At 37.5% G+C, this 21122-nt stretch overlaps 1 protein-coding gene across 1 annotated transcript in view; it reads right to left on the bottom strand.

The window, feature by feature from the left end:
• The window catches only part of SEZ6L2 (seizure related 6 homolog like 2), a 616191-nt gene that overhangs the window by 152675 nt on the left and 442394 nt on the right, over positions 1–21122 (bottom strand). Inside the window, exons 8-9 of the mRNA XM_044086316.1 lie at positions 13414–13577; positions 11878–12072 (exon numbers count right to left, since the gene is read on the bottom strand). Coding sequence (XP_043942251.1) covers positions 11878–12072; positions 13414–13577 — 359 coding nt within the window. The remainder of the gene's footprint in view (positions 1–11877; positions 12073–13413; positions 13578–21122) is intronic.

A 21122-nucleotide genomic window follows, 5' to 3' on the forward strand; every position in this document is an offset into this window, starting at 1 on the left:
TCACTCTATTTTCTATGTATTTCAAAGCATAATGACATCTCAGTGATCCTTAGCATCCAGCAGTACAGTGCAGGTACTAAGGCATGCTACACTTTCTTAGGCAATCTGTAAAACCAAGAAATGAATTTAATGACTTTGCCAGACAGGCCACTCCACTACGCATAGCTGTCTTTTTACCAGAGATGCCCAAGGGAGAGCTGTCTGATTAAGTGACTTGCACAGAGGTACAGAGTCACATAACATGTAGGAACAGTTTAGGAACCTTCTTATACACGAACAGCAGTGTGCTCTTTGGAATGATCTATGCTCCTTCCCAGCTGTACATTCAAGTTACTTACTCCAGAATCCGAGTCTCTGATGTTATACTTATCACACTTTAACTAGTATCTATTGTATAATTAAATGAAAAAATAGAATTGTTTCTTTCTGCTTTATAGTTTGTGAAAACTTTCTGATTGAAGCCTCAAATGCCTGTACTGCAGTTTAAGCCAGAATTCACATCATTCTATGCTCAGAGTCTTTTTCTTGGCTTTTTTGGAAATTAATACTGCTAAACAAAATAGTACACAAGTCTATTGAGGTTTAGAGATCCAGCCTTACTGTCATAAAGAGTATTTTTTTGTGAATGGTCTTCCCTTTCTGACCATCATCCACCCTCCTTGACCAACTGGCTCATTCATTCTCCCTTCAGTGAGGGTGAGAGCCAACCAAAGCAGCCATTATTTAGGCAGTCATCAGAGGTTTTCTTATTTTATTTAACAATAAATCCTAGTGCACATGCCCAGTAACGTGCTGCGGTTTTTGGTGTGCAATGATTATCAGCAATTGCATGTCACTTACCACTACAAGTGGCATAACCCATCAAGATTGCCCTGCTCAACAGCAGCCAGCAATCTTGTGTGATTTTTGCCAGAGATTCTGATGGGGACCCTGCATCCCATGCATGCAGCTCCACACTGCCTGTGAGGAGAGGTGATCCAGCAATATCACATCATTCCTCGCTTTCCCCTACCAGCTGCAGCAGGTGCCTAAGCATCTAACTGAACTTGAGTCACCTGGGTCATAGTCAGGGCTTTATCTTTCTATGTCAATGAAGCTGGCATGTTATAAAGAATAATTAACTTGTTTCCTGGTATCACACTAAACACGGATTAGTTTTGAATAACTGAAACACAGAACACCAAGCTCTTTTATAATAACTATTCCACACTAAATGTACAGAACACCTAAACTGTATACACCTTTGTACAACTGAAAGGCAGAGAAACATGACATCCAATTAATTAGTCCTAGTGTCGGTGAGGGAAGTTTGTGCGTGTGTGTGTGTGTGCGTGCGTGTGTGTGTGTGTGTGTGTGTGTGTGTGTGTGTGTGTGTGTGTGTGTGTGTGTGTGTAGGGAATAGCTCCTTGTAATGTGTAGCTTATTTTTTTTTCTTGTTCAGAGAACATTTTAAGAATGGACAGGTTTTCAATCATTCAGAAACATGGGAATTGTTTTCTACATTACCACATTCATCGTGCCATGACTCACAATTTCTATTCTGTTTTTAAAGTAGTGCACTCCACTTGACAGAGGCTGTGCAATTGTATGTAGAGTGTGCATATATGCAAGTAGCAGTCTGACATCTGCCTTTACATTGTTCACAAAAGAGACTTGACAGTTCAGTGCAAACCCAACCTGCAGAATGCTTGTCATCTGAAGTGCAGTGGAAATCAGTTTTGATGGATTTATTGACTCAGTGTTTTGACTTATTCTGTGTATTTACATTTTGAATAGATTTACCATGACAGCCTGGGAAATGTCCATATCTGAAAGCGATGGATAGATTTTGTGGGTTTTTGTCCAGTGAGCCATGCAAGTAGCACTTGCCAACACATGTAACACATACACATGTATAGACATATCCCACACATAAGACACACACACACACACACACACACACACACACACACACACACACACACACACACACACACACACACACACTGATGCACTCAGACACATACACATACACACATGAATGCATACATATATATAACCACGCTCACAAACAGATATACCACACATACACACTCACACAAACACACACACACACACACACACACACACACACACACACACACACACACACACACACACGCACACACACACACACACGACACACACGCATGCGCACACGTACACGCACAGATGCACTCACACACAGAGATACATGCAAACACACAATGCATACATATAACCACACATACACACACACACACACACACACACACATGCATTTATATATACAACCACAATCACAAATGGATATACCACACATACACACACACACACACACACGTACATATATACAACCACACTAACAAATTTACAAAACACATATACAGACATATGCAAACACCTATGCATGCACACAATACATACATATAACCACATACAAACATACACCCACACTTGCGCTCACACAGGCACCTCTTCTGAAGCACTGTGCAAGACTTTTTTCATATTATTATTGTTGCATACTGTTAGATGCCTCCTCTAAAGCAAGAAAAAAAATTACTACTAAGTAGTCTCAAGTAGTCTTTGGGGTGGCCACGGTGGTGCAGCAGTTAGCGTTGCTGTCTCACAGCAAGAGGTTCTCTGGTTTGATCCTCGGCTGGGGTGCCTTCTGTGTGAAGTCTGCATGTCCACCCTGTGGTCGCGTGGGTTTTCTCCGGGTGCTCCGGTTTCCTCCCACATCCCAAAGACATGCTGTAGGTGGATTGGACACTCTAAATTGGCCCTAGGTGTGAGTGTGTGCATGTGTGTGCCTTCTGTGGAAGGTTGGGCACTGAGCTGGCAACTCGACACCATAAAACTCCACTGCCAATCATGAGCGGGCAGGTGATCCGCTGTGGTGACCCCTAACCAGGAAAAAGCCGAAAGAAGAAGAAGTCTCAGGTTGTCTTTGCAGTGGCTTATGCATGCATGTTGGGTAATGTTTTTCCTTTCAGGATGTCTTCGGTTGGTTTGCTGCCATTGTAGTGGGCTCTGTAGAAGCTGTAGGAGATGGCGCACATGAATTCTGCACATCAGCTCCCAATAGTAAGGGCTGAAGAACAGGACTGGTAACAGAAAGCAGTGTGGGTTGCTCCACAGCTTTACTCAGTCCAGACACTCTCAACTTATTCATATGATGCTGGCAAGGTAATCATTTGGAAAATCAAGACCAGCATTGGCGAGTCTCATAATGTGGAGACTGAATTGCAGCATTTTGTGACTCTAATTGGGAGCCTACAACTTTTACTGTTACGTGGATCCCAGCTAATCCTTGACTATATTTTCCTTTGGTCTTTGCCTGATTTGTCAATTTTCAACAGTCTGTTGAGGTTTGACAATAAGCACAATCTTGAGCAAAGAGGACACTCCATAAGGAATATGGCTGGGGTATGGCACTTGCAAGACAAAGTGCATTTCAGAAATTGATCAAGAAATCAGCCAGTTTTTGCTGGAAGGTAAGCTTTTCAGTTGTCATGGCTCAATGTGTTTGTTTCAGGCTTTGCACAGACCTCTCAGCAAGTCCATTACTTGTTGGATGCCCAGGCATAGATATAATATGCTGAATGCCAATTTTATGAAGGAATATCTGGAGACCAGCTGACATCAACTCTCTACCACTGTTGTTTATTATTTACTGTGGCACTCAGTTCAGACACTCTCAACTGATTCATATGATGCTGGCAAGGTAATCATTTGGAAAATCGAGACCTGCATTGGTGAGTCTCATAATGTGGAGACTGAATTGCAGCATTTTGTGACTCGAATTGGGAGCCTACAACTTTTACTGTTACGTGGATCCCAGCTAATCCTTGACTATATTTTCCTTTGTTTTTTGCCTGATTTGTCAATTTTCAACAGTCTGTTGAGGTTTGACAATAAGTCCAATCTTGAGTAAAGAGGACACCCCATAAGCAATATGGCTAGGGTATGGCACTTGCAAGACAAAGTGCTTTTCAGAAATTGATCAAGAAATCAGCCAGTTTTTGCTGGAAGGTAAGCTTGTCAGTTGTCATGGCTCAATGTGTTTGTTTCAGGCTTTGCACAGACCTCTCAGCAAGTCCATTAATTGTTGGATGCCCAGGCATATATATAACATGCTGAATGCCATTTTTATGAAGGAATATCTGGAGGCCAGCTGTCATCAACAGTCTACCACTGTTGTTTACTATTTACTGTGGCACTCTAGTTCTGCAAAAGGCTTCTTAGTACATTAATGGCATGACCAGAATTAGTAGAACTCATGGAAAAGACCTCTCATCATTTACAATATGCAAAAGGTTGTCCTCCTAAATGGTCTGACCAAATCAACATTGATCCACTTCCAGGGAGATGTAGGCAATTCTTACAGATAAAGTGGCCATGTTCTTGAACATTTTGAACCAAATGGCAGCAAATAAATTTCACTGCCAACTGTTCCATCTCTTGATCAATCCATTGCCTCAACACACAATGTTTAGATGTTGCCTTACCTTTCAGTACACCAAGATGACCCTTATGATGTTCTAATGTAGAGTGTATAATAGCCCTTAACCTCCACATCACACAACCACTATTTAGGATTAGTTTAACCTGGCTTGGATAATAATCAACCAACAGTGATTTGCGTTTGGCTGTCCAGCGATTCTATGTTGCAATGTAAAGCTGTCATAGAATTTTGCCATGTCTGATGCAACATAGTGGTGGCTGGTCCCTTTAAGAATACTAACTCAGAAAAAGGAAAGTAGTTTAGAATTAATGAAGGTCAGCAAGCAGGCCTTTTTAAATATCTTTGCCCCGATAATAGGCATATCCAACAGTTTTGTGTCTGAGAGGGTCCCAGGATGGACTCTAGAAAGAGTAAAATGCATACCAGAAGAAAAATAATTAAAACGGTGTTCAAATCTGGGAAGAAGCTGATTGCCCCCTGGAAGAGAAGCCAGTGGGATGTGTCCCTGTTTATGTGAATGTGCAATAATTACTGGAGTTTGTCCCTGCTCATGTAGAAGTGTAAAGAAAACTACTCTGCATATGTACTCTCTGTAAGTACTGTCTGCAGCAAGATTTTGAGTGCCCTGTCAGCAACAAATTCTGCTAAAATAAAAAGATTATATGAACTGATTCTCCTAGGTCAGTCTGAGCTCTGTGGCACCTACAGAAAGAGTTTTATTGGAGAGTAAAACTGAGTGAGTATTTCGGGCTCGATTTCCTGTGTAAATTATTCACTACTAGCCATCTATATTACCAAACCCTCTTTGAAAAGGATAAAACAGCATCTGACTACAAGGAAAACAGTCTTAAAGTGTTAATTGTATTTGCTAAGGAAGGGTGGCTAATGTTGTTATTATACATTAATTTTATATTGCAAAAGAAAGAAGCAAATGCCTTTTATTTTTCATTTACCTCATATATAAACTTCTACTAAACCCCAAAAGCTGGTTTCTGACTCTATTATTTGCCATGATGGCTTCTGTTGTTACCACAATAGCTTCTGTTTTGACCATATTTTATGTAAATAGCAGACTCTCAAATGGCTTTTAAGAGAACATAACCAGTGCTCCATCCTCCTCATGTTTATCTCTTACATTCTCCAATGGTTTGACACATCTTTGGCACTTGCATGATATGAAGTACATTTATACTCAATTTCATACTGATATCTGTACAAAATCAATGCAGCTAGGTGGCAACTGTTACAGGAATGCCTTTTTGTGATTTAAAACCAGGGATTGCTGGTCTGTAGCAAGCATATATTAAATACTGGTTAAACCTCGTGACAATCTGCCCAAGACTTGCTAGGTCCCTATCAGTTTGTTCATAATTTTTCTCAGCTGCTGAAATAATTATGAAGCAAATTCCATAGGTCCCTCACTTCACCCTCTATATCATGCAGCACCACTGCTATCATTCTATATAAAGAGGCGTCATAGGACAGCGTCACCAGAAGGGACGTGTTACTGTGCATCAGGATAGTATCAAGTGACCAACTACTCTGCCTAATGAAACAAATGTTTATATTATTGTTTCTATTCCCATGGTCTACCAGCCTGTATAGCTTATTTATGGGATACACACAGTTCATGGGTTTGGCAAAACCTTAACAGTTTACGAATCCCAAGAAAGATCCTAGCTGTGACACATCTTGTCTTTGTGGACACTTTAGCACAGCCTGAATTTTGTTCTGCCACTTATGCAATTCTTGGGCATCAATAATGTGCACACAATACATGACACTGACCCCCAAGATCTCCCATGTTTTCCACCTAGCTCTTATCCCATAACCCCTCCAATCTTTTGGGAACTGTTCTGGGGTATTCTAAGTGCTCCACATTTGTAGCTGGGATGATACTGTCCTCAAGATATCATTGCACTCCAGACACCCCCATGAAGGACCAGATCCATTGCCTATTGAGCAATAGCTGAGGTTGAAGTTATTATTATTATTTTATATTTTTTGACCGGGTTTGTCCGACTGGGCTACAAATGCCCATTTTCAGCGGAGGCCCGTGGAGAAAAGCACCAAGAGAAAATAGAAATTTTACATATTGAATACATATAGAAATACATTCATCAGTACCACAGATTATTGCATTACAGTGCCACACATTACATTCATCAGTACCACAGATTACTGCATTAGTCCAAACACAAGGGCAGGGGCCCTTGACTGTACTGATTGCCAGGAAAACTTTTGAATCTTCTCCTGTCACCATTAAGAGGCAGGTATTAGCTAATTCCTCCTTTGTAAAGTGTTGTCTACCTGACAAAGTTCTTGGTAAAGTATAATATTTGGCTTGCAGTACCAGGTTAATTGTAATTTTATAAAGTCCACATAAAGCCTTTCTTTGCCACCCTTCATTTATACAGGAATTACTTGAGCCGCCCATGGACTTCAGCCTACTCTAGAAGTACCTCATCTGCTTCCAGCTGATCTAACTCCTTTGCAATCAACACACAGATAGCATAAGATACTTGACTTACATTGCAAAACTGTGGAGTCTCACTTTTATTAAATACAATTTTACCCTTAACATGCTGAATGGAACCCGTGTCACTCTTATCCCAGAACCCATGTCACTCTTATCCCATAGTTATCACCACTGTAGTATCTTCCTGTTCACATACCCTAACAAAAAAGAACATGCAATAAAACAAAAAATTGGTACTGTTCTTGATTCTCTGTTTGCATAACTTCACTTTTGTTCCTGCAGGCAGCATTGTGCAAGGCATTATTAATCACAATCACTGAACGATACAGCATTTTGTAGATGAGAATATTCAGAGCAATGATGACAGTAGGAAGTGTTGACCTTTCAGCTGGTAAACTTTACATTTCAAACTGGGGTTCATAGGTAGTTACTAGGTTTGCAGTCCAATGGACCATTGAGGAGCTTAGCCCAAATTTCCAGTTGCCACCAACAATTGTTTGGTTAAGTGACTTGCTCAGTATCACACAGAGTAGGCAAATGTGGGGTAAGGGGATAAAACCTAACTACACCACACAGTCTTAACCATCTGCACCAACTGCCAGCCTGATCTGTAGCAATCCTCTACAGAATACTGATACACAGTCTGTCAATGCAGTATTCAATTAATACAGTTCCTGAATTGCTTAGTCACTGAAGAACATTCTCCAAAGTCAGGATGATTCCCCCAAATTCTCCTTATACCTCACAGCTAAAAACATAATCAATTTTGAATTCTCAGCACTTCAAGCCTATTTGTTTCTGTATACAGTGGTTAAATGATTAAGAGACACACATTCACTAAATTGTATTTTACCAAGGCACACCTTAAACATTCATCATGTTCCTTTACAAACATTAGAAACCTCTTGCAGTGAACACCAATGTTTTGAAAGGTCCACTGGCTAACACTTCCCCCACTGAAAATGAATTGCATTTGGCTGAACTGTAGCTAGATTATCTGGTTCTGGCTCCCTGTGCAGTTCCCTAATCTAACACCCCTCAATAATTATACTTTGAAAAGCAAATTATATCAAGCTGTTTCCTGCAGTTCATTGATGTCCCTAGCACTGCCATGCCCTCTAGCTCATTACCCATGCCCAACGCCACTAGATCTGGACTTTGCACAAGCTAACCCAACTGCACCTCCACGGCTGCTGCCTTCAGAACCAGTGATCAGTTATTCTCAGCTAACAGTCTTCTTCCCAAACCAGGTTCTTAAATATTGCTTCTCCAGGTGCCCAGAATTCTATTATCACCTACTGCAAGGTTCAGGAAGAACATCAAAGATGTGAACAATAAAAGAGAAAGGTCAGTTCTAAACTTGGCCGGTTTAAGGCTTGACTTTTACCTGACCAAGTACTGGTCCATGCTTTTTATTTTGTTATCTTTAAACAGGTCTAAATCTAGAAAAAAAATTAACTGAACCTAGAGCAGCAAGGCTAAATATGAGGGCAAAAAAACATAGTATTATGAATATGTCACAGCGGTGAAAGGTATGAGTTGTGGGCGGCTGCGGTGGTGCAGTGGTTAGCATTGTCACTTCACAGCAAGAAGTTCTCTGGTTCAATCCTCGGCTGGGGTGCATTCTGTGCAGAGTCTGCATATCCTCCCAGTGGTTGCATGGATTTTCTCCGGGTGCTCCAGTTTCATCCCAAAGACATGCTGTAGGTGGATTGGAGACACTAAATTGGCCCTAGGTGTGAGTGCATGCATGTGTGTGCCTTCTGTGGAAGGTTGAGTGCTGGGCTGACAACTCAACAGCATAAAACTCCACTACCAATCATGACCAGACAGGTGATCCACTGTGGCAACCCCTAACTGGGAAAAAGCCAGAAGAAGGTGGAAAGGTATGAATTAAATGAAAATCGCTTTGGGTTGATTTCCCAATATAGTTTCCCTTTTGATTGGAAGTTTGGACAAGTCAGTTATGCAGAGTTGTGTGCTATCAGCAAATCAGAACACAGATTTTCTTTTCAAAGTGCATGTGTTCCAAAACTTCAGAAATGGTCTACGGTTACATTTTTTTTTTCAAATACCGCACATGAAGCAGTTCACCACTTCAGACGTGACCATCATGACCATTAGTTAATACAGAATCGGCATTCATTTCTGAATGTTGATATTGTACTTGCAGTCACTCTTAAAGTGCTTCATGTGTGGTACCACACCATTGGCATCTGCTGATTGTGCCCTCTAACATCTTGCACCTGACTCTTTCATCTCATACTAGCTATACCTCTGATATTGTCAGTGAGCTGTCACTCAAAGGTAACTCACTCAGCTTGCATCCTACCCTCTTACACATACACTTTTATATATATATATATATATATATATATATGGTACCTGACAAATCTTCGAACGCTCAAAATTTTGAACGTTACATGGTTGAGACCAAACGTTCGAAATTTTAAGTGTTCGAAGATTGACTTTCAATGGCACCATACAGTGCAGATAGGAAGAATTTCCCTTTTCTGCACTGAAGTGCGGTCTCGGAGTTGGTATATATAAGTAGGGGGTTTGGGGGTGCTGCCCCCCATGTGGGGGGTGCTGGGGGGCTTTCCCCCCTGCCTACACTGTTAAAGTGTTTTTTTCTCTTTTTAGTTTTTTTATTTGATGTTCGAACTTCCAAATGTCGAACATTTGGTCTCGACCATGTAATGTTCGACATTTTGGATGTTCAAACATTTAACATAGACCCTATATATAGCTACATACACACGCACATATATAGTTTATGGGTTTTATGGATTTCTGGCACTGTCAATTGCACAACTTGACAGCTGTTTTCACTCTCACAGGCTACTGAATGGACATGTTATTTACTGCAGGATCTAACCAATTGCATAAAAATGACTTTAGCTTCTTGTATGGTATCTCCCTTCAGGTCACAGTTGCATGATCATGGAGTTAGTATATATAAATTAGGGGCTATGTGGGCAGAGACCCACACTGGGGGGTGCAAAGCCTCTGGTGTAAAATGTGTGGCTTTTTTTGTATTAATGATTGCAAAAAGAAGCTGTGTGTTTTCCTTTTATAATTGGTTTACTTTCGCTTAATTTTTTTTCATTGTGCATAGCTGATATTCTGTCATTTATGAAACTGCTCTTAATGTAACAGAGCACCGACAATAATTACATATCATGCATTATTGATACAAAAATTAAAATAATACTGGAACTGTTGGAGTTAGAAATATTTTATTAAGGTTTGTTGTCACTGCATTGAAGCTAATGTAACACATATGTTCATACTAGGTTATCTGCCCTAGGGCATTTATAAGCCTAGCCAGAGTGTGTTTGGCTTTCGCCACCCATTTTAAATGAATTTTGCTATGCCCTTTTTCGAGGTTAGTATACTGTGCCTCTGTCTAACAGTGACACAGAAGTGATACCTGGGGTCAACAGCCTCTGCAAGGCTCAAACCCAGGACCATGCATACCATACACAAAGGGATTTACCACTAAGCCATACCAGATATATTACTACGATTTATACGTAACAAAGTATGAAAACAAAAATATTCATTTAAATAACCAAAATGCATTTTAATATACAAAACGAAAGTAGCATTTGTAAAATTTGTAATAACAAATTTTCGTCAAATAAAAAAAATAAAAAAACTTAACTCTTTGGAGACTGAAAACTCACTTAGCCAGCTAGACCCCCAATACATTAGCAGTTCAAGACCAACATTTTTATTCATAGCAATTCCATATCTACCTTCTCCCTCTTAATTGCTGTAATTCTATGGCCTTCTAACCTTTCCTAACCTACCGCTTAACTGAATTCAAAAGCCCCTTTCCATAAATCCTGCTTTTCATTTTTCAGGCAGTCCTTGCAATTTTTCACAGGACACGGCCCCTCTGCTACTTAATGCTAAGAAGTGTGGGGGGAGGAGTATCTGTGAGCAGGTAAAGCAGATGTAGAAAGGGCAATCCACTAAGCAGAAGCCAATCAGATTCCCAAAGAAAGAGATGCGACATGCAGTGATCTCAGGTGGATGTGGCACATGCTACCACATGCTGTGCAATGAATGTCTGTCATGCTCCCACTATATATATTTCATTGCTGCATTTTGCAAGCCCCTCTTTGCCTACTATAGGGTTTGTAAAAATAGTGATACAGTCCACGTCCTCCCACCATAGATAGATGACAAAGCTGTTACCTGCTTCATCCTATCACTCTCAACAAATTGTTCTGGCATCCTGGGCGCATTCTAGAACCTGGGCCACTTATGGCACAGATGGACACCCTGCTTTTATGCCACTGGGCGGAAATTATTTCTAAGAATGTTTGATGCAAAAAAACTGTATTCTCTACTGGGGACTAAGCCCAGACCTTCAGGATAACGCCCTAAACATCTGGGTTCGTATTGTACTGCAGCATGTAATTCTTTTCTCACGTAAAACTTTGATCTAGCATTGCCTCACAGTCAACACATTGCATGTGCGAACATCTGCCTTAACTGCCTTCTGTGCAGTTCTTTCAAGATGTATATAAAAATGTTAAAATGTTATTTTTCATCTGTGATTACTGGTGTATATAATAGTACATAATTGCCTTTTAGACATATGAGATCATTCAAAAGTTTGTTCAAAGATCATGCCCTTGTCTTCTACTTTTTCTTTTACATCTTAAATCAGAAATTCAGCCCACATAACTGATAGTACAATCCTTCAAAGACATGATTATAATTTAAATATAATCTATCAGGCATGAATATCTTCAGTTTTACTTCAGGTCTTAATTGGGTCACTCTGTCCCAGGTCCATGACTAAAAGATGTTTTCACTCATCCTCACTGCTGTGTGAAAGACAGTTACAGTAGTTATAGAGTAGTGGGGTGCGGATGATACAGGTTAATTTGCAGAGTTTTCTTTCTGTTCATCATACCTTTACAGACTGGCTCACTCTCATTCCAGTGTGGGTTTTCTGGGTTGATGCATTCTATCACAGTTGGACCCTGCTCCAAGACATAACCAGAGCTGCAGGCAAATTCTACCAGTGTACCTACACGGTACAGAAGGTCCGAAGTGGTGAAGTTCCCATGTGCCAGGAATGGTTCATAGCAGCGGTCATTCTCAAAAGCTGCATGGTGAACATAGACAGCAAATGCATTATTAACTTAAAATTAAGACTGAATGGATTAAAAAAATAAGCAATAGTCATTTCTACCAAAAATATCTAAATTTCATCCTCGGAGGAATCTGTGTTGAATGGTAGATGCACATTCACAATCAACAATATTTCAGACTAACTCATCAGTTTTGCAAAGAAACTAAATTTCGTCTGGTTACTATTTAAACCACTTTTGCGGCTTTAGCATCTACAACCATTTATATCAGCCTGCACCTTGCAAACTCTCATATCATAGAATATAATATGTTTACGGTTCATACACACATCAGACTACAAAAAGCTATTTCTGGTGATTGGATTAGTTATTGGAGTCTACCTATAGAAAGTAACAGCCTAAATAATATACCAGTTTGCCAGCATAACAAACATTGTTACATATTCTTCATCTTGAAAACAAAGGAGTATAACAACAAAGTCGCATCTAAATGCAGCATCATAATGTCAGAAAACGGAATGCTTTACCCTTAATGAAACCTAAAAGTAATGCAGTCAAACAGCTACAGATATAAAACTTACACATAATAATGAGCATTATACAACGACCCCCCCATTAATATTCAAAAAACGTGCACGCTGATTGGTCAGCGTGCACGTTGTAAATCATATATGTACTTCAACATGGAATATATGCAATGCTGGCCATTATGCAATATCACACATGAGTTTTCAAGTGTCTCTGCACAACCTATGGAGTTCTGCATCTGCTACCTGGATCATTATCTACTCACTTTCACCTGGAGGTAATATATACATATATATATATTTACCCCCACCCCATCATGGCAGTTATACTTTTACCCTGTTGTGCCACGGAGCTGGCACTGGTGAGGAACATTGTATCACTTCTATTGGAAAACCTCTACTCTCACCAGCATATAATGGTGATCATGTTACAGCCCATACCTAAGCAAAGCCTTACTTTTCTGCGTTGATTTTTGAAAACTAGTTGTTTACAAATATAGATTGTCCAGCAGTAAAGTGTTGCATCACCATATTATATATTTAATGTAGTGTATACTGAGAGAAATTGCTTCTGTGTATATTTCTCCACCAAAGTGATTTTGATGCATCATGCTGTTGGAAAATGTTATTTGAGGAATAGTATTTCACATAAATCTGCCTCACTGAACTGTATAATTAACATTTTGTGCTGTCAGTGTTACTTGACACTCTATTAAATTTGATTCCTTCATGCATCACGATAGCAATTACTTAAGAGCATTCAGAACATTTGATGCCATTAGCTATTTTTAGGCATTTGGAAGTTAAACAATTTAAAACAGTGGTTACCTTCATATCTGAGAGACAGAATGAGCGGGACACCTGAATTCTCAGATATAAGTTGGATGTAAAGAGACTGGGAATCACTTAGAATACCCCTCTCTGGCACATCATCAATGTCGGAGTCATAAAGAATAGGAGAAAGCTGGCTGCCTCCACTTCGTATTAACAACCTGAAATGAAAACAAAGTGCATTAATCCACCACCCTACTCTCCAGAGAGTGAAGCCATTTTGAAATAGCATCCCCTGTTGAGACTAGAACATCAATGACTCTGGTCAGCACAGCATCACAGAATGGGAAACTCTCAAAAAGTTCTGAATTTCTGAAAAAGTTACTGCTATCCATGAAAACTGTTTGGGAAATATTGAGGTCTTGCAAGAAGTTTTTTTTAATTATAGTATCTTGGATATTAAAAAATTAACATGAACTCATAACATAGTCCCACACAACTCTGTTTCGCTAACCCAGCCAATCTGTAAGGTTGCACCAGGAAGACACTTCTTAGCCACTAATCCACAAACGCTGGATTTACTACTGCTACTATTTCTGCCAAAGTCTGGTTTTCCTGTTTTTTTTTTTTTTTTTTAATTATTTAAGGTGTTGTGCCTTCATGTTCATTATATAACAGCTTTAGAATCCAGCACTTGCATTCAATCAAAAAAAACAAAAAACAAAAAAAGTAAGAAAACAGCAAAAGTGAGTACTTTTTCTACATTTGATGTAAAAACTGCAGTTCTTGGAAGATTGCTATGAAAAGATGGAAAGATGCTGAAAAATATTTATTGTTATTGGCATTAGACAGGAACGTAGCAACTGAGACCCAGTCCTTCATACTTATGGCACTGAAACCTAAAACTTGATGAAAAGTTTTCTAATGTCTACTAAAGAAAATAAGAAGTCATACCTGAAACTGGTAAACCTTTTACATAATCATTTTAATTCTAAACCTTGTGAAACACTAGTCAGATACAAATTTCAGCTGCATATTAGAAAACTTCAGAAGTCCATATTAATGATGTAGGAGCATTAAACATTGCCCAAGAGTGTAATTATGAAAGATCAGAGCAAATAAAGAAAGATGTGATTTTATGGAGACTAAATGCTGAACACATGCAAAGAAGGTTATTATCAGAAAGTAACTTGACAGTTGAAAATGCACTATTGTTTTGGTGGTGGAGACAGCAAATATGAATGTACAAGTTTTGCAAGCAGTTGTATGTAACCAGATATGAGAGTGGCACTGTATAGAGCATGGTCCCAAGAGCACAGACAGCAGGAAAGCTAGAGCGTCTCAGTGTATGTTTAAACAAAAAAATAAAATAAATAAAAAAAAAGCTATGCTTGTGGTATAAGTGGTGACATAAAAAGCACCTGTATGACTGTTAACATGTTCCAACATATTTGTTTTACAAAAAAACTGGCACTAAAAGAGCTGAAATATAGCTTAGTGGTGATTGTTTACATGTTTTTCCTGAAAAGGAATAATGGAGTGCTCTTGGTCCCATTCTGTTGTTTAACTAATATACCAGCTTGTAACTCTTCCATTTAAATAAGCCTTTAATGAATCCCACAGGACGATGTCAGATACTTCACCATTCATGTTTATTTCTAGGAAATGCTTGATCTCTTTAACATATCAATTCTTGAATCATTTTATTTTAATAATGTACTCTGGTAATCGGTTTGATTCTCAGCTAGAGCATCTTCTGTGTGGAGACATGTGTGAATGGGCGTACCTTCGTTGAAGGTTGTGCATCAGGCCTGGCAAGCTGGTACATAAAAATCAACTGCCAATCATTAGCGGACCGGAGTTCCACTGTGGTGACCCCTTACCGGGAAAAGCCGAAAGGCACAAACTCTGGTAATCTCCTATGATGTATTAAATTGTCATTTTTTTCAAATAATATTAAAGATTATAGCATTATGGTCCAATAATGGACATGAAACTATTAAAACTTCTCTGATATGTGATAACAGATTGTTTGAGACAAAAAAAGTTATAGATAGCGGCTTGTTTGTGTTCTATATCTATATGAATAATGAGTAAATTGAAGTGACTTTGTTTTCCTTAGCTCATATATATATATCATTTAAATTCATTAGATTTACAAAATTTGTTAAGTGTTTGGCTGAAGATGTGATTCTTAGCTTTCTATCTGCAGTGGAATCTTTGTCCAATAAAATACAATTAAAATCACCAGCCATTATGACTTCACCTTTCATGTAATAGGCTATAGTGTCTAAGTAATTTTTTGTATCTTTAGCTTCAACCCCTGGAATCCAGTAAGACTTCACCAATGTATATAGTTTTCTGTTTTACTCCGTTATAACAATGCTTGACATACCATTTTTATCAACATAGGTGACTATTACTTTAGGCATTACTGGTGAGTTCTTCCATAAAATGAGGGTGCCTCTTCTTTTAACTCAAAAGCCAGAACCTGTTAAATTCAAATATTTCTTTAATGAAAGTTTATTTACATCATTATTAAGTAAATGTGCTTCCTGTAGAAATAGTGTTTGAGCTTTATGTAATTTCAAGTATTTGAACAGACTCCCACTCGTTACTGGATTATTCAATCCATTAATATTAATAGATATGCATTTAAAATCAGTTATATAAGAGAGAAAAACACAGGAATAATTATAATTATATACTTTATATATAACAATATGAAATATTTAGCCATAGACAAAACTTTTGAAACAAATAAAAAAATGCATAATGATAATACCCTAAAACATTCTACTATGGAATAACATATTCCTATTTTGTTGAAAAAAATGAACAAACTACCTGTCAAACTCTCCATTAGACTAACAATGCTTAGCTCATGCTGCTGATTCATATTAATGTGTCTCATATTTTTAGTATGCGTCATCTAAAAAAGTCCATTAGTGAGTTATCATGAATATGAAAAGTTAAACAGGTGTTCAGAATCTTTTTATTATAAGTTGATCAAACTGAATATCTCTACAATCATATTTCCGTGTGCCTCACATTACCTCCTGGTCTACTATATGGAGGAAGTCAGTTGCTATTTTCATATTTATTAATTTATTGGTCAAATGATTTATATTTTTTTCTATTTTATTTACTACGTATAAAGTTGTTCATAGGATCATAAGGTCATGCCTGGCTAACTGCTCTTGTGGGCTATTCCAAACTTAGCCAATTACCTCATGTAAGAATCAAACCCAGCACCTTGTGCTTATAAGGTGAACACCTTAACTACTATACCAACTTCCCACCATTGCAGACATATTTATATTATTTAACTATATATATAACACACACACACATATATATATATATATATATATATATATATATATATATATATATATATATTTTTTTTTTTTTTTTTTACTTACTCTGATCTTTCTATTTCTGTTTGTATTGTGTTTTGTACTGTTACTGTATTCCTAGGTTTTTTTATTTTAGCTATAACCCTAGTGTAAAATATCATATACATCTATTTTTATGCTTATATATTTGATACTCTTTAATCTAGTACTACTGTTAGAATCAGTCCTATCTTCCCTTAAATATTATACATATTAGTACCTGAACAAACATCTGAAAAATGTTCCCTTTTAAGATTCAAACTTTCCATAATAAATTGTTCTGAAATATTAAGTTTTGTTATCACTAAAAAGAGACAATAAAAGAGAAACACAATCCTATTTTTTTATTAGAAGTATCTTTCTATAGGCTAGTATATAAACTATCCTTTTGGTATACTGCAAGCATTCATAATATTTAACTTGTATTAGAGGAGTTGTGGTATTGTATGAGGAAGTCAAGAGTGTCAGAGAAGTATGTAAGAGTGGTACAGGATATCTACGAGGCTAGTGTGACAGCGGTGAGGTCAAGGGTGGGAGTGACAGATGTGTTTAAGGTGGAGGTGGGATTACATCAAGGATCAGCTCTGAGCCCTTTCTTATTTGCAGTGGTGATAGACAGGTTGACAGACGAGATCAGACAGGAGTCCCCGTGGACTATGATGTTTGCAGATGACATTGTGATCTGTAGTGAAAGTAGGGAACAGGTGGAGGAGACCCTGAAGAGGTGGAGATATGCTCTAGAGAGAAGAGAAATGAAGGTCAGCAGGACTAAGACAGAATATATGTGTGTGAATGAGAGGGAGGATAGAGGAATGGTGAGGATGCAGGGAGTTGAGGTGGCGAAGGTGGATGAGTTTAAGTACTTGGAATCAACAGTTCAGAGTAATGGTGAGTGTGGAAGAGAGGTGAAGAAGAGAGTACAGGCAGGATGGAGTGGGTGGAGAAGAGTGTCAGGAGTGATTTGTGACAGACGAGTACCAGTAAGAGTGAAAGGGAAGGTCTACAAGAGGGTAGTGAGACCAGCTATGTTATATGTGTTGGAGACAGTGGCATTGACAAAAAGGCAGGAGTCAGAGCTTGACGTGGCAGAGTTGAAGATGTTAAGATTTGCACTGGGTGTGATGAGGATGGACAGGATTAGGAATAAGTATATTAGAGGGTCAGCCCAGGTTGGAAGGTTTGGAGACAAAGCCAGAGAGGCTTGGACATGTGCTGAGGTGGGATGCAGAGTATATTGGGAAAAATATGTTAAGGATGAAGCTGCCAGGTAACAGGAAAAGAGGAAGGCCTAAGATAATGTTTAAGGATGTGGTGAGAGAGGACATGCAGGTGGTTGGTGTGACAGAGCAAGATGCAGAGGATAGGAAGAAATGGAACAGGTGATCCGCTGTGGTGACCCCTAATGGGAGCAGCCGAAAGAAGAAGATTAATTGACATCTTAGCATATGATTCAAAATATTATGATTATTTACTTTTAAAAAGGAAGAAGTAACCTGGATCATTCCTAAAATTTTCAGAACTCCCAGAGCATCACAAAAGTGCTCATGACTTTAATGAAGCTGCTTCAAGCTGGTCCTCATGACAAGGGCTTTATCAGCTACAATTCACACAAAAACATTCACAAGTGAATTCAAGACACCTCTACATTATACATCAATCCCTCAAACCCTTCCAAACCACTAAAAAACAACAAACACCATTTCAAAGTATGTTAACTACAAAGAAGCGACTGTATTTGAAGAAATAACATTTAATGATTCAGTAAGCACTCTTTGTATGAGATGTTTAATATAAAGCAGGCTGTCTTTTTTTAAAGGAGACATAGCATATAAACTTGCATTAAAAGAATGACAGTTATGTGTGATCCAGGTTTAACTTGTAAAAGTGTAAATGTTAGTCTAATTATTTGATAACATTCCAATAATAACTTTTATATATGTAAGAAACTGTATTTTTATACTTTGTCTATAATATAGCATATCTTTCCTGGGTGCTGTTGCATGTCAAGTATACTATCACCGGCAAGCATTCAGAACTGTGTAATAACTGACAGTAGTTTAGAATGCAATTCACTGTCTTTTGTTTATTATCTAACTTGTATTATTTGACGTCTTAGTGTATGATTCAAAATATTATGATTATTTACCGTTAGACAGGAAGAAGCAACCTGGACAGTTCTTAGAATTTTCAAAACTCCCACAGCATCACAAAAGTTTTCATGACTCTAAGTTGTTTCAAGCAGGTTTTCATGATAAAGGCTTGAAAATGAACAGTCAAGTCATTACAGCTCACATAAACACACTCGCAAGTGAATCCAAGCCACCTCTACATTACACATCAACCCCTGAAACTCATCCAAGCCACCAAAAAAAAAAAAAAAAAAAACAACAAAAAAATTCAAAGTATTTTAATGACTAAAAGCTATTATTTAAAGAAATAACATTTGATTCAATAAGCACTTTTTGTATGAGATGTTTAATATTAAGATGATTGTCATTTTTAAAGGAGACAAAGCATATAAGCTTGCATTAAAAGAATAACTGTTATGTGTGATCCAGGTTTAACTTGTAAAAGTGTGAATGTTACTCTGATTATTTGATATTGTTCTAATGATAACTTGTATATATGTAAAAAGCTATATTTTTTATACTATGTTTATAACATAGCATGTCTTTCCTGGGTGCTATTGCATGTCAAGTATATTATCAGTAGTACACTACTGGACCATTTTAAGAACCCAGGGTGTAACTTAACATGCCTGTTTAGTGTCATTTGTTGCATCTTTTACTATATTTAATAGTACATTACTCAACTATTCCAAGATATCAGAAAGTGTGCCACGTAACATAAGTTGCATCATAATAATGATTAACTTTTAATAAAATGAATAGTTTAAACTTTTAAACTCTAAATGAAAATACATGACTTTAATTTCATATATAGCTAAAAGAATCATACTCTAACATTTTAAAAAGGGAACTATTAACCATTTAAAGTAGGGAAAGAAAGAAATCAGCGATTTACCTTGTGAAAAGTAATATTCAGTACCTATTCACAAGTATTCAAGTACTTCTTTGAATTAATAAGAATTCATAACCATGACATACATTCATTTTCATTTGCCCTTCAGCTTTTTACTGTTTTTGTCTTTTATTAGCCAACCATCTCTTGCTGCATTTGTTTTCAAAGAAGTTGATAGATTCCAATCCACTTCTTCTGTTGTTTTCCTAGGATTTTATTTTCTGTATAAAGTTCATTGCCTCCATTCCAAAGTGTTAAAAAATCTTCTTTTCTTCTGGAAGGTGAATGCTTATTTTTGCTGGAAACAAGATTTGTGATTTGATATTGCTTTTTGTTAAGCTTTTAACAACTGGCACACATTTTTCTCTTTGACATCACTAATGTTGAATAGTCATTGTCAAATCTTATAGTATTTTATTTAATTTTAACTAGATAATTAGTTCAAGCAGCTTTTAAGACTACATCCTTATCTTGACTTGAGAAAAATCTCATGATCACTGACCTTGGTGAACGTTTTTTATTTCTATTTATTTATTTATTTTTTTATTTTTTTATAAAGATGAGTTGGAAAGTGATCTATTTGAGCTTTCGATGCCAAAGGAAAAGCTTCAGGCAGGTTCAAAGTTTTAGGCAGCCAGGTATTAAGGAATTGAATCATAATGTCTCCCTCTTCTTTTTCAGGAATCCCATAAATCCTGAAGTTATTCCTTCTAGATTTGTTCTCTACGTCCTATATTTTATCTCAGAATAAGTTGTTTGTTTCAGAAGAAATTTGGTGTTATTCTCATTTTCAAGTAATCTTCCATCAGAATCAGACATCGCCTCTTCTATACTCAAGATTTGTGATGTTTGTAGTTTAAGAGATTCACTCAGCACTTCGACTTGTTTTTTACATTCCTCTTTAAAAATGTCCATTTTGCTTTCTAATTTATTTATCTTTACAGACAACTCATTGATGTTACTTAGTATAGCCTGTGTATCTTTTTTCATTGTACTGTCCTGTACACTGGGCTTAGAGTGGCTCATTCTGAGACAATTAGTTATTTCTGGTATTCTTGACTGGAGAAATAAAAGAGTTTCAAACTTCTTATTTTTTTAAGTAAATCTTTCAGCAGATGTTCAACTATAAATCCATCAGGTTTTGAAATGTTCTATTTGAATTTTTAGTAAAAATCCTGTCAGAGATGTTAAAATGAAACAGAGCTAAAAAACGGTGCTGTTAACTACTCACCATGAGAGGCCAAAATCTATCCTGCACATAAACCACTCTGGCTTATTTCTTGGAAAATGTTTTTGGCTTTAATCATAGGATCATAAGATCATAGGAGGTTACTAGGCTAAGGACCC

This window comes from Protopterus annectens, chromosome 10.part0, assembly GCF_019279795.1.
Source record: "Protopterus annectens isolate FY-2018-M chromosome 10.part0, PAN1.0, whole genome shotgun sequence".
NCBI lineage: Eukaryota > Metazoa > Chordata > Ceratodontiformes > Protopteridae > Protopterus > Protopterus annectens.